General features: G+C 49.8%; 3 protein-coding genes across 3 annotated transcripts; all 3 read left to right on the plus strand.

The window, feature by feature from the left end:
• Nucleotides 1-821: 821 nt before the first annotated feature.
• On the plus strand, nucleotides 822-1,850 carry HOO65_010046 (proteasome subunit alpha type-4; the record flags this gene model as incomplete). Its single annotated transcript, XM_071006021.1, has 4 exons — nucleotides 822-845; nucleotides 940-1,124; nucleotides 1,226-1,644; nucleotides 1,723-1,850. 4 exons carry the CDS (start codon nucleotides 822-824, stop codon nucleotides 1,848-1,850), a joined length of 756 nt encoding a protein of 251 aa, XP_070861868.1.
• Nucleotides 1,851-3,830: 1,980 nt separating this feature from the next.
• On the plus strand, nucleotides 3,831-5,450 carry HOO65_010047 (Pre-mRNA-splicing factor dre4; the record flags this gene model as incomplete). The annotated part of the gene is made up of 1 exon (XM_070999624.1): nucleotides 3,831-5,450. One exon carries the CDS (start codon nucleotides 3,831-3,833, stop codon nucleotides 5,448-5,450), a length of 1,620 nt encoding a protein of 539 aa, XP_070861869.1.
• A 1,891-nt stretch (nucleotides 5,451-7,341) lies between these two features.
• Nucleotides 7,342-10,524, plus strand: HOO65_010048 (Cell division control protein 4; the record flags this gene model as incomplete). The annotated part of the gene is made up of 4 exons (XM_071005369.1): nucleotides 7,342-7,656; nucleotides 7,870-9,815; nucleotides 9,864-10,341; nucleotides 10,414-10,524. The coding sequence occupies 4 exons, from the start codon at nucleotides 7,342-7,344 to the stop codon at nucleotides 10,522-10,524; spliced, it is 2,850 nt and encodes a 949-aa protein (XP_070861870.1).
• Nucleotides 10,525-12,975: the final 2,451 nt, after the last annotated feature.

The following is a 12,975-nucleotide window of genomic DNA, read 5'->3' on the forward strand; positions in this document are numbered from 1 at the left end:
ATGGGATAAGACAGGGCAGGAAGAATGACTATGCATGCATGGACAAACTGGGAAGAAAAAAAAGGAATTTTGGAAGTGGTTCTACTGGTACAAGTAAGACAGTGCTCTGTCGCGTGGAGAATAGAGCATCTCCAGAGCTAAACCAGACCTAGTCAGTTAGCGCGTCACAAGATTGGCTGAGAGGGAAAAAACAGAGCTCAGCCCCAAATTCAAATGGATCGATGATTAAAGCGCGGAAGATAAGCCGTGGGTGATAAATTCAACTGCCATGTGACGATGCAGTGGTGCGCCAGTACAGTAGAATAGCAATGCAGCAATACAGGCAACTTACTATGGGTGTTAAGAAATGTTTTGCTTTGTTCGTGGTGACAACATCCATCATCGACAAGGCATAGTGGATATATCACGTGACAGGGCTTATCGGGCCAACCATCGCACGCTAGCGGGGCTGTATACTCGGTTGATCCTCGGTTGATATAGCTCAGCTCAGTTGTCACTGGCCGCCTTGACGCGGCTAATGCTTGCCTGGAGCTTAGCTCCCCATCCCAAGGCTGGCATTTGGTGGTGAAGACTACAAGCTTGCCTGTGTTTGTAATACGTCCTTCATGCACCGAATTTCTTGTTCTTGAACATAAACGCTATCTAACAGCCCGTTGCCTCTCTCTACAAATCGCCTATACTTCTCCAGCCATTCCCTCCCTCACACTGCGCTCTGTTTTCAGCATTAACTGCTCACCACTACCGTTTATTTACACAGCTTTCACAGCACTCACCGCGCATACTCATCACTCCATTGTAAAAGCAGAACACAGTGGCTCACGATGGCCAGACGCTACGATTCCCGGGTATGTTTCTGTATATCTGTGCACTGCATGCTACATATCAAGTGCTCAATTTTACACCTCTCTACCCCGGATTTCTGACTCTTCTGCTTCTCAGACCACCATCTTCTCTCCCGAGGGCAGACTATACCAAGTCGAATATGCCCTCGAGGCCATCTCCCATGCCGGCACTGCCATTGGCATCCTAGCCAAGGATGGCATTGTTCTCGCTGCTGAACGAAAAGTGACGTCAAAGCTTCTGGAGCAAGACACTTCTGCCGAGAAGCTATACATCCTCAATGAGTATGTCTATCACCCTCTCTCACTCTGCCCTATCCCTCCTTCACTCCTCCTCAGGAAGAGAAGAGTCGAGCGCCAGTCACTAATTATTCACCTCTTCGTAGCAACATGATCTGCGCCGTTGCAGGAATGACGGCCGATGCCAACATTCTTATCACCTATGCTCGTCAGATTGCCCAAAGATATCTCCTCACCTACAACGAAGACATTCCTTGCGAGCAACTCGTCCGCCGCCTTTGCGACGTTAAGCAGGGATACACACAACACGGTGGTCTCCGGCCTTTCGGTGTTTCATTCATCTACGCCGGCTGGGACCCCAAGAGACAGTTCCAGCTGTACCACAGCAATCCCTCCGGAAACTACGGTGGTTGGAAGGCCACTAGCGCCGGTGCAAACCACGCCAGTGCCCAGAGTTTGTTGAAACAAGACTACAAGGAGGACTGCACGCTAAAAGAGGCATGTGCCATGGCTGTCAAGGTCCTCAGCAAGACTATGGATTCCACGAAGCTGAGCAGTGAGAAGAGTAAGTTTCTTTTGTACCTTGCCACAATCCTGCGCTCTTATTTGACCAAACGGATACTAACTACTCATCATTCTATAGTTGAATTTGCAACAGTTGGACAGACCGAGGATGGCAAGATATACCACAAGCTTTGGAGTGCAGAGGAGATCACGGCATTGCTAAAGGAGCATGGCCTAGCCAAGGAGGAAGCATCAGAAGAGAACTAGAATAGCGTACAGTCAACAGCAAGCAACAGCGGGTACCAAGGCTTGAGGAAACGTCATGATGCATATCCCGAGTCACCTCTGTACGGTAATGATGGTCACGAACATGAATAATATATGTTCTACATGAGAACTGATCCCAACAGAGGCTTGAATTATTCTATCGCCGATATTATTATACTGCGACTAACTAAACATACCCAACCGTTGAGAGCTTATTATGCATGTCAGAGTCTCAATGCAAACCTGCTTTAGTTTTTAGTCAGGTCTAGCTAGCCACAGGGATCAATTATCCTACGCAAAATTGTGTCAGTTTGCTTCCTGCGGGTGGTGGCACTTGCTTCAACTTTAACTCACGTGTGCCTGATCAAGAGAAAGAGACAAAGACTCCTCATCTCCGACTTGTGTAAACTCCCCAAATGATGAGCTTACACTAGGTTGAGGGTAAGGCTCATCGCTATCGATGCGTGAGAGTTGAGGGAAATGCCGGCGGTAGCTCCAATAAGCCACCAAGGAGCCCAAAATGGATCCGACCGTAACGTCATACACGTCATGTCGGTAATCTTCACAACGGCTAATAGCGATGAGAAGTGCCCCCATGACTGGAATGAAGCAGACTATGGCCTTACCGAGATTTCGCCTGCTGTGGATGTTAAAGATATGGAGCTGGCCAGCCAACCATAAGGATAAAAATCCAAGACCAGAAAACGCAAAGGACGAGTGGCCACTGGGAAAAGACCGCCAACCGTCCATCAAATCATGGCCAGGGGCCGCCGTACACACTTCGATGCCTACCAAAGTATCGTGTGGGGTCCCTTCGGCCGGCTTGCACCGGGCGAGCAAATCTGGGCGTGGACGACCAACGGCGTTCTTGATGATGTCGGTAATCACGACACTCACGAGGATTGAAATGACAAAGCCGAGATATGTAGCTTCATGCTTATGTGGCTGAGAACGCGCAGCCAAGTTGAAGGCGACAAGAACCCCAATAGGTATATAAAGCGCCCATACAAAGTTCATAACTTAGACAAGAGACGTAGTTAGCTCCGGAATGACAAAGAAAAACAGAAGCTTGCCCATTTTCATTCCAGTTTCCCTTTACGTACAGACAGACACATGTTCAACCTCAGCGTGTGGAAATGAAATAGCCAAGTCGTTGACGTAAAACATGCGGTGGAACGGCCGCAGAGGCAAAATAACCTAAGTTTGCCACCGAGCAGATTAGCCACTACTTCTTGACTCAGCGCCGTTTTAGTGTATTTATAGCCAACACACCGTGAAATACAAAATGACGAGAACACCTATACCGATATATTCGGCGGCATGACTTCTCTGAAAAAAGGGATTAGCTGCCATTATCCACACACAGCAGTATAAGAGCGAAACCGCCAACCTTCAGAACAACATCGGCCACAGATGCGAAGCCGCTATGCCGGTTGGTGGACGCCATAGAGAGCGCTAGGGCTTGATAAATAGGGACGAATGTGGAAGCTAGGAGCGTCAAACGCGATAAAAACAAGCCAGATACGGGTTGAGATTAGCCCGCATAGCATCTAGCCAAGATGAAGAAGCAATATTAAACACACCAAAAACAGGAGTAATGCGGAGATAAATCTAAGCCACAGTTACTTACTTTCACGATGATTATGGAAGGTCTAAGGGTTAAGGATTCAAGGAGACGGTGTGCTCATCTATTGCACACGGCTTTCCACACTGTCCTGCTTACATAATCGTATATTCCCAGGAGGGGCCTGGTAGGCACACGGGTCCCTGTGGCTTGAAAAATCACACGGGAGCCGTGTGCGCCTATTGGGACCCTTCCCAGGAAGTTAGAACTGCGAACTCAGAACTTGGAACTGAGGCCTATGAAAAATATCAGCAGCGGCAAAGTGAAAGTGAGCGTGCAAGGCTAAGTTAATATTGCACTGCCATATCTTTTTATACTACAATTATACACTTCTAGTCTTCTGGCTTCGATTAAGCATGCTCAAATCAACTTACAAGCCTTCAGTCGCGGGCGCAGCAGCTTCCGCGCCTTTGCTACCAGGCTGGACGGAACACAAAGCGCCATCCGGCCAAATTTATTATTACCATGCCGAAACAAAGCAGTCTACTTATAAAAGGCCTTCGATACAACCCATGCCGACCGGCGTGCCTGTTTTGCCGTCTCTGCCAACACCTGCCGCTGCAAATGCCTTCATGGCGCAAGTGAACCCACAACACTTTCAGAAACCGAAACGCGAAGCACCCAAGAACGATCGCCCGAAGCCTCAGCCTATAGATAAACCAAGGAGTCAAGTTGTCATTCCCGGGCACGATGGGTGGTATCTTGTTTACACCAAGTACAAGCGGAGATTCGTTTACAATACCGTGAAAGGTGCTAGCTACTGGCGCATCCCAGACAAGCTGAAAGACGCCATCCTTGAGCTTGACAAGGCCAAGATTCGGGCAGAGGCCGGCTTAGACCCTTCCCCTAACACCAATCCTCAAGGCAAAACTGGGGCTGGAGCACCCAACTTAGCTAGCCAAACCCAAACGGTAGAATCAGATTCCGAGTATGAAGAAATTGAGGTCACTGATGATGAAAATGAAAATGAAGACGACGAAGAAGACGAAGACCGGGACACAAAGCGCCAGCGGACAGAAGAGCTTCTAGATAACGGGCCTGTCGAATTTACTGAAGAAGACATCCTCCTTCAACTCCAAGCAATGGGCGAGGGGGGATTCGATAGTGAACAGCATGTCGACGATGAATGGGCCGGCGAAGGGCAAGAGACTCTTAGCGAAGAAGATTCTAAGGCTCTCTTTTGGGATATGCTTGACGACTTTAAGATCAACCCTTTTAGCCCATGGGAAAAGCTTATTGATGATGGCAAGGTGATTGACGATCCACGGTATTCAATTCTACACACGACCAAAGCCCGCAAAGAATGCTGGGACGCCTGGACCCGAGAAAAGATCAGAATCCAAAAGGAACGTCGCGCAACAGAGGAGAAGCAAGATCCTAAGCTAGCCTACATTTCGTTCCTGGCCGAGCATGCCTCAGTTAAACTATTTTGGCCCGAGTTCAAGCGCAAGTATCGCAAAGAATCGTGCATGGGGGACCGCAACCTTTCCGACAAGGATCGAGAGAAGCTCTACCGCGAGCTAATCAGTCGACTGAAGATGTCACAAAACCAGCGCAAGTCCGATCTTCTTGCGCTGCTTAAAGCACAGCCTGTGACAGTACTTAACAGCCTGACCGACCCGTCAGATTTGCCGTTACAGCTCCGTTCCCACATGCATTTTATTTCTGTCGAGCCTAGTATTCGGGACCCTTTGGTTGAAGCGCTTATTCAATCACTCCCTCCACCCCCAGAAGGCCTCTCCAAGACAGAGGATCTACAGATTGACGAAGCCACGGCCAAGGCACAGGAAGCCCGGCGGAAGCGAGAGAAGGCTCTGAAGGATAGCGAAGAAAGGGCGGAGTTCGAAAGACGCAAGCAGCGTCGCGAGCTGGAGTATAGTAAGCAGGTTCTAAAACAGGAGCAGATAGAGATTGAGGCAGCTATGCAAGTTGGAAAACACGGCCTGCATAGCCAGCTGGCAAAGGATAGGCAGTAGTGGGAACAAAGCCTATGATAGCCCCTACAGCGGTATCTAATCTAGTTCCCTAATGCGCAAAGGCATACCACTGACGTCTATTGAAGACGATGCCGGCAGTGCGGGGGAGATCTGCGTATGTCACATAATACATATCATTGGGGTTGAGCTAGGGTTCAGCCGAATGAAATGACGCAGGTTGCGGCGATGTGTTTCGTTCGTTACGTGCATCATCCTAAGCCCGCGAAATATTCTGGCCACTGTTAACGAGAGACGAAGTATATAGGAGGCGTGCGATCGACAACATGCAATAGAAAATGTGGAATATTATGACTTGGGCGACACTGGCAATTCAAAATCCCAATTAGTGCCGCTGCACTTATGGCTAGCGCTTAATCACAGGGCGGCTAGATGTCTAAATGCAACGCTGGTGGTAGCTTAGAGGGGAAGACATGTGCATTCGCATGTTTTGGGACAATCTAATAGTGTAGGCGAGAGTTCCATGCCTGTCTGGCACGAAGCATGTGTATTGCTGCATTGTAGGGGTGCGCCATGTGATATATATAGATGGACAAAGAAAGCGGGTGGAAGCAGTGGAATCAATATAATAAGGCCATGCATGCATGCACTGGACTGCTTGCTTGGTAGAAATCATATAGGCACTCCATTGTGCAGGCGCTTAGGCTATTGGCCCTACCCTCACTTTATCTTCTGGCAGATGATAGTATGACTAGGAGAAGGACAAATGAGAGGACAGATTGGCTTATTGTTTTACTGCACACACCCGTATGGCCATACATGTGATCTGAATCTCCTGTTGGACGCAGTATTGGGTAAGAGCAAAATAACGGCCCATAAGACCCAGCAGGCCATTTAGATGATTGTTGCAATTGCTCAAAAACTGACAACAATGGAAACAAGCCAGTCTGGCTTGCTGTAAGCAAGCAAAGCGAAGTAACCTTGTGGAATTCTTGGCTGAAAAGCCCTGTCCACTTTTCTCTGCGCCTAAAGGTCGCTCATTGGCTAGGCAGCGGCTTGATAAAGGAATAAGCAAACAAGGGAGGGAAAAAGAAGCAGTGACAAACGCAAGCCAAACACCAGCACCATTTTGGCAACAGCGTTCTTTGAAAACACGGGGCCCTGCTGGGCTGCAGCCAAAAATATTCCTAAATTTTCAATATTCGCTGATTTTATTTTTATTCTTTATTTTTAATATTTTTTATTTCTCTATTCCACATTCGCCCTTCTCCGCATTTCCCCCTTCATTCACTCACCATCAAAACTCGTACATTCTCATCCCTTCGTGGGAACCAGCCAGACCTGATATCAGCCTCTACGCTTCTCCTTCCCCTTTCCCCTTCCCCTCCCTCCCCATTCCCTCCTTCTCTTTTTCATTCTCCTTCTTTTCTTTTGCGAAACTGAAATTTTTGTTAATATTCTCGACGTTTTGGTCTGCCTGTCGACGTAGCGAGAGGGCCGCTCAACAAAATTCATTTCGATCCAACTTAGATTATTTGTCTGGTGGTCGTGCGTGCATTTTATCGCCAAATAAATACGTCACAAACTCGCCATCTACTTGGTCTTTGGATGCATATTTCCTCCTTGTTTTGTCTTGTACCCTGCACACTTGCCGGTCAACCCATCCACGATTAGCGCCGTGCTTGTCAGCCTCGCCCTGGCTTTTTTTTTTTACTTTATAACCATCACGAAAGCCATAGTCTAAAGATCACGGCCCGCGCCCTTTCCGGAGAACTTGCCCGATAGGTTAACCGGACTATCACCCCACTCTATCTGCCAGCACCAGCCACCCCCTAGTGGCGGCTATTTTATTATTCATATCTGTCCCCCCCTCCTTGCCGAAAAATCACCCAATATTGCCATCGCAAACACACCGTCAATCTTGGCTTCAACCATGCCCACAACACCCGGAAATTCTGGTCCTGCACCAAATACCCAGCCTACCTCGTCTAATCACACCGTTGCCCTACGTTGGGACGAAACAGCCTCGCCCCAGGGAGGGAAAAGCATACAGATGGCCGTTGCTGAGTGCGTTGAAACCAAGACTGTGACCACAACAACTACAACAACAACCCGAACCTATCCGCCAATGTCTACCCGTCAATTGATGACCCTCGACGCGAAAGAATATCCCCTTGCGGGCCAGCCGATTCCCAAAGATCTACAGTTTGTGGCTCTTCAACTTCGCGAGATAGAGGCCGTCACGCAGGTACGCACGATCTAGTCTAAACTTTTGCTGGTGCCGTGGCAGATAGACCATGTAGACCCTGGCCTTGCGGCTTTTGTCTTTGTCTTGCTAAAAAGGGATCCTTTCATGTTGCCCAACCCCCTTCCCCTCCCCCTCTCCCCTATGTCTGGCTGATAACCGTCACCAACTATCGGCGGTAGTTATGCAAACTACGACTAACTCTCCTGATTGTAGAAACAACTGCTTCCGCAGACATCGCCTTCGCCTATCCCTTCTCAAGATCTCTCCGTTGCTGATTCGCCCACGGAAATTGTCGCCACCAGACGCAGCCTAAGATCAGCGTCACGTACAGAAGCACACGGAATTCCCGTTGCTAAACGGATCGTCCGCAAGTCTTCACGCCACACGCCATCATCAGATCGTCTTCTACGTTCAGTAGCGACAGGCAGCCGTCGTGAACCTGACGCCAATATCGCCCACTGGCCCTCGACACCCGATGCCCAAGACAGCCGCGCTGTTTCTCCGGTCAATATCCAATCCTCGTACAATAGTTCTAGTCCTACTGACGAAACCCTGGTCAATCTCATCAGCCCTAGTGTGGCTACACCTCCGATCACCGTTGTCGATAATATGGCCACCGAGGAGATTAACGAAACTTTGCCCAGTCAAGTTTCTCGTGCTTTACATTCCGCACCACGTCCAGATGTGGTTGCTAGTCAAGATGCCAGCCTCCCTAGCCCTCGACTGTCGCCTAAACTAGCAGCTCAGATGGATGCCGACTCTAATTCTTTCGAGGGCGAGGATATCAACATGTCGCAACTGGCCCGCACGGCCATGGGCTCCTTTGAGGACGAGGTTGATGCACAAATGCAACTCCGCGAGCGGTCAATGGCTGAGCTCATGTACTCGGGCGAATTCAACCCCATGTCTATGATTGAATCGTTTGACGCTATGCCAACCGATATGAAGACATTCATGATGTATCAGTTTCTTCGCCGCTGCCCTCGCAAAACACTGCGTGTTGTAGCAAACGCTACGAATCCGGCCCTGCAAAGCGACTTTTTGCGGCTCCTACCCCTGGAGCTCTCCTACCAAGTGCTGTCATACTTGGACCATGTTGATCTATGCCGTGCTGCCCGTGTTTCTAAGCAATGGCGTCATCTGGTTGATAGTAATGAAACTGGCTGGAAAAACCTTTTTGACAGAGATGGCTTTAAGCTGGCGCCTGGCGAGCTCATGCAGGCTATCACACAAGGTTGGGGATGGCAGGATCCTGTTGGCTCTAACGGTGCTGAAGTCGACCTAAGTAGTCAACAGCGTCTCAGCGTGGCAGAGTCTGAACTGACGCGTACTTCCCCCAAAATGGATATATCACCTGTTCGCCCACGCTTGCCAAAGCGAAAGCGAATGGCAAGCATGTCCCATGAACGCCTTAAGAGACGGATTCACCGGGAGACCCAGGAAGGTCAAGAGGGCCGGCTATTCTTGTCACAATCAGAAGGGCCCTTGTCGGCCGCCAACTCCGCGGCACTTGCTGTACCGGATCCGAAAATCGGTCTTGACAGCCTGAGAACACTGCACCTTTACAAGTCTTTGTATCGCCGTCACCACATGATCCGGCAGAGCTGGATGAACGGAAAAGTCAAGCCAAAGCATATTGCGTTTGCTGCTCACCCTCGACATGTCATTACTTGTCTTCAGTTTGACGAAGACAAGATCATCACGGGTAGTGATGATACGGAGATACATGTTTATGACACGGCGACCGGCCAATTCCGACAAAAGTTGCAAGGCCATGAAGGTGGAGTTTGGGCGCTACAATATGAAGGCAACACTCTTGTTTCTGGCTCCACAGACCGCACCGTTCGCGTGTGGAACATTGAAAAGGGTATTTGCACACAGGTGTTCCATGGACACACCAGCACTGTTAGATGTTTGCAAATCCTGATGCCCTCTGAAGTGGGTCGTGATGTTCAAGGCCAACCGGTGATGATGCCTCGCCATCCCCTCATCATCACGGGGTCTCGTGATTACCATCTGCGCGTATGGAGGCTACCCGAGGCTAACTCTAGCCGGTGGAACCAGACATCACCTGTTAGTGATAATGATTGCCCATATTTTATCAGGACTCTCCAAGGACACAATCACTCTGTACGAGCAATTGCTGCCCATGGAGACACGTTAGTGTCAGGGAGCTATGATAATACTGTGCGTGTATGGAAAATTAGCACAGGAGAATCCCGGCATATTCTAGGCGGCCACAATCAAAAAGTCTACAGCGTTGTGCTTGATCATGAGCGGAATCGCTGTATTTCGGGTAGCATGGATAGTATGGTCAAGGTGTGGGATCTCGAAACAGGCTCCTGTCTGTTTACCCTTGAGGGTCACACCCATCTTGTTGGTCTTTTAGATCTACGTGAAGGCCGCCTTGTTTCTGCAGCGGCTGATAGCACATTGCGTATCTGGAACCCGGAAGATGGAGCTTGCCGCACCGTTTTGGCTGCTCACACAGGCGCGATAACTTGTTTCCAACATGACGCACGGAAGGTCATTAGTGGATCTGAAAAGGCAGTCAAGATGTGGGACATTCAATCCGGTCAGTGTGTAAAGGATCTCTTGACCAATCTCAATGCTGTGTGGCAAGTCAAGTTTGATGATAGACGATGTGTAGCGGCTGTTCAGCGCGACGCTCTTACATATGTCGAGGTAAGTGCTGAGCTGGAAGAGCTCATACATGTATACTTGCGTTTGGCTGGACAATTATACTAACCTGTGTAGATTCTTGATTTTGGTGCTGTTCGCGATGGAACACCGCCAGAAGAACTTGGACCTCGGATGCTTGTCAACGAAGCCCAGGTGCGCAGTTTGATGGCGCAGCAGGTTGAGTAGCAACCGTGAAAGGCTGATGGTAGTATATGATGAGCCACGAGAAGCCCTATTACTTATTCATTTGTAAGCAGCCAGTGTATAGGGATACTGTTTATAGCGAGACTGGCTGTTTCGTCCATGATTTTCCGGTATTATCTGGTAGGCTGTTATGGGGGCCTTTTTTTTTTGTTTTCTATTTTTCTTCTCCTTACAGGCTTGTCTTATCATTTAAAGTCGCTATTGGGATGATGGGGTTTTCTTTTTTGTTTTCTTTTTCTTTATGGTAAGGCGTCTTTGGGCGGAGCTTGGCGCATACATTGCAGCACTACAAATGATTGTGTATGTTTATCTTGTTTCTTTGAACTGCCGTGAATGAATCGATGGAAATTCGGTGTTGATCTGTGATGTGATGTAGGCCACAAAGGTCACGTACATCATGAAAGAACCACTATCGCTACCTCTAGCTTAGGTAGATGTGGATTAGAGGAAAAGAGGTGAAATGCAAAAAAAAAAATATCAAGCCCAGACAGTGACGTCATGCTTTATTCCGGCGGCCGTCATGGAGAAAAAAAGAGAGTCTCCGATACGGGGAATCGAACCCCGGCCTTCTCGGTGAGAGCGAGATATCCTAGCCCCTAGACCATATCGGATTCACTGATGATGATGATGATGAGATTCTATTTATACTCTAGCGGCTATTTGCCGCCCCAATTTGAGTCCCAGGACACATGGGCATCGAAGGGAATGAGCTAGCCGATACCCAGGCCAAGTTAGGATGCCAGGGACTGGTAACAGAACACCGCTTCAGCCTCGCAGGAGCACGGAGATGGAGAAGAGACCAGCTACGTCTCGACTACGAAGGGTGGTGGAAAGAACAAAAAGGATACCGTCCGCTTGGAACCGGCGTCCCCACTGAACCCCCCTTCCGCAACTCCCGCTACAAAGGGCTGACTAGAATAGAGCTGGGCCATATCCTCGCGGCCAGAACTGGCGATGGAGACTTCGACAGATACCACGAGCGATGGGGACACAACTGCCCACTTGGATGCAGAGCATGCAACCAAGCCAAGGAACGAGGACACTGGTGGACCTGCAAGGCACTGCCCAGACCATGGAGCCAAAGGTTCGCGGACAAGCTCCTTAAAAACACGAAAGCGACATGTTATGTCGCCAACGTGCTTCGCCGCAACCTGAGGCTCTTTAAAGAGAATCAACAACCCGAGCCCGAGCTGAGCTGTCTGGACACCACAGAGGCAACCCCCCCTCAAGAAACGCGTAGAGGCAGGTCACTGCCACCGCAGACTACAGGGGAGCAACCACAACAAGGGCAGCCTAGGATGACACAAGCAACTCCAAGACAGCAAGGGCAACAACGAAGAAGGGGACGAAGAGGGCGAAGTTGAGGGAGGATGGAAGGGGAAGAGAGAAGAGATGGGAGGAGGAAACGTTTGCAAGACAGGAAGGAGATGTCGAGGAGGGCTCCGTGAGAAGGGGTGGAGGGAGCTCTGCTACCAGCCACCAGCAGAACGGGAAAAATATTAAAAATGATGCGGCAGCAGCCATGCATACGGAAGGACAAAACCGCTGTACTCCGCCGGGGCCTACCCCCCGCGCTGAAAGCCGGCGGCCTTTTAGACTAGATCACACGCGGTCGTCGCAGACCAAAAATACCTGGAACCCCGCAGGCACGCCCTAGGGCGATGCTGGACAGAGAGCCATCCTGGCCCAAGCGCCGGACCCTAAAAAGTCATAGGAGCCGCTCGAAATCCAAGCAAACCTGCAATTGCTGACCGCCCAGGAGGAGCCACGGGAAGATGACATCAGCCAACGGCTCCTGTCCGGAATATGCCGTCGTATTACCACGAAATAATTGGTAGGTAGACGTAAAATAATACAATACAATACAATACAATACAATACAAATGCCGCCCCAATTTGGGAGTCCGGAGCTCTTTCGAGGTCCGTATTTTCTGGCGCCTGTTTTTCTGTACCCCTTCCGCCCATGTCTGTGTGGTCCCGGGTCACGGCTTTGCCGTACCCATAGGGGCCTCCACAGGACATTCCCCTGCTGACTCCATCCCTGTAAGGAGAAGAGAGGAAAAAGGCAAGGAAGAGGGCTTCCCGTATTTTCCCCCCCTTCCCCCTACCCCACCGGTAACCCCAGACCAACCCTAAACCCAGAAGAGGGGAGTCTGCCCCAACTTCCCCACAATCATTCGATCCTCTGAAAATTCTGCAGTGCCCGGAAATCGTGAAGATCACGAAGTCAGGACAGCAGATTCCAGTGCAGCCTGGGAAACCCTTCCTATCCGGCATATCGGGCTAATATCCAGACTGTGTGAGCATCCAGGGCTCATGGTTAGTCCTTCCGCTTCTTCGATGCGCTGCCTGTTTGGTGTGGATGTGACCTCGAGGCAGTCCCCTTTCTGGTGACCTGACCCGAAAGTCACCAGTCTGTCGTCAGACAGGACC

Source organism: Ceratocystis lukuohia, assembly GCF_044167205.1.
Source record: "Ceratocystis lukuohia strain C4212 chromosome Unknown Supercontig1_pilon, whole genome shotgun sequence".
Lineage (NCBI taxonomy): Eukaryota > Fungi > Ascomycota > Sordariomycetes > Microascales > Ceratocystidaceae > Ceratocystis > Ceratocystis lukuohia.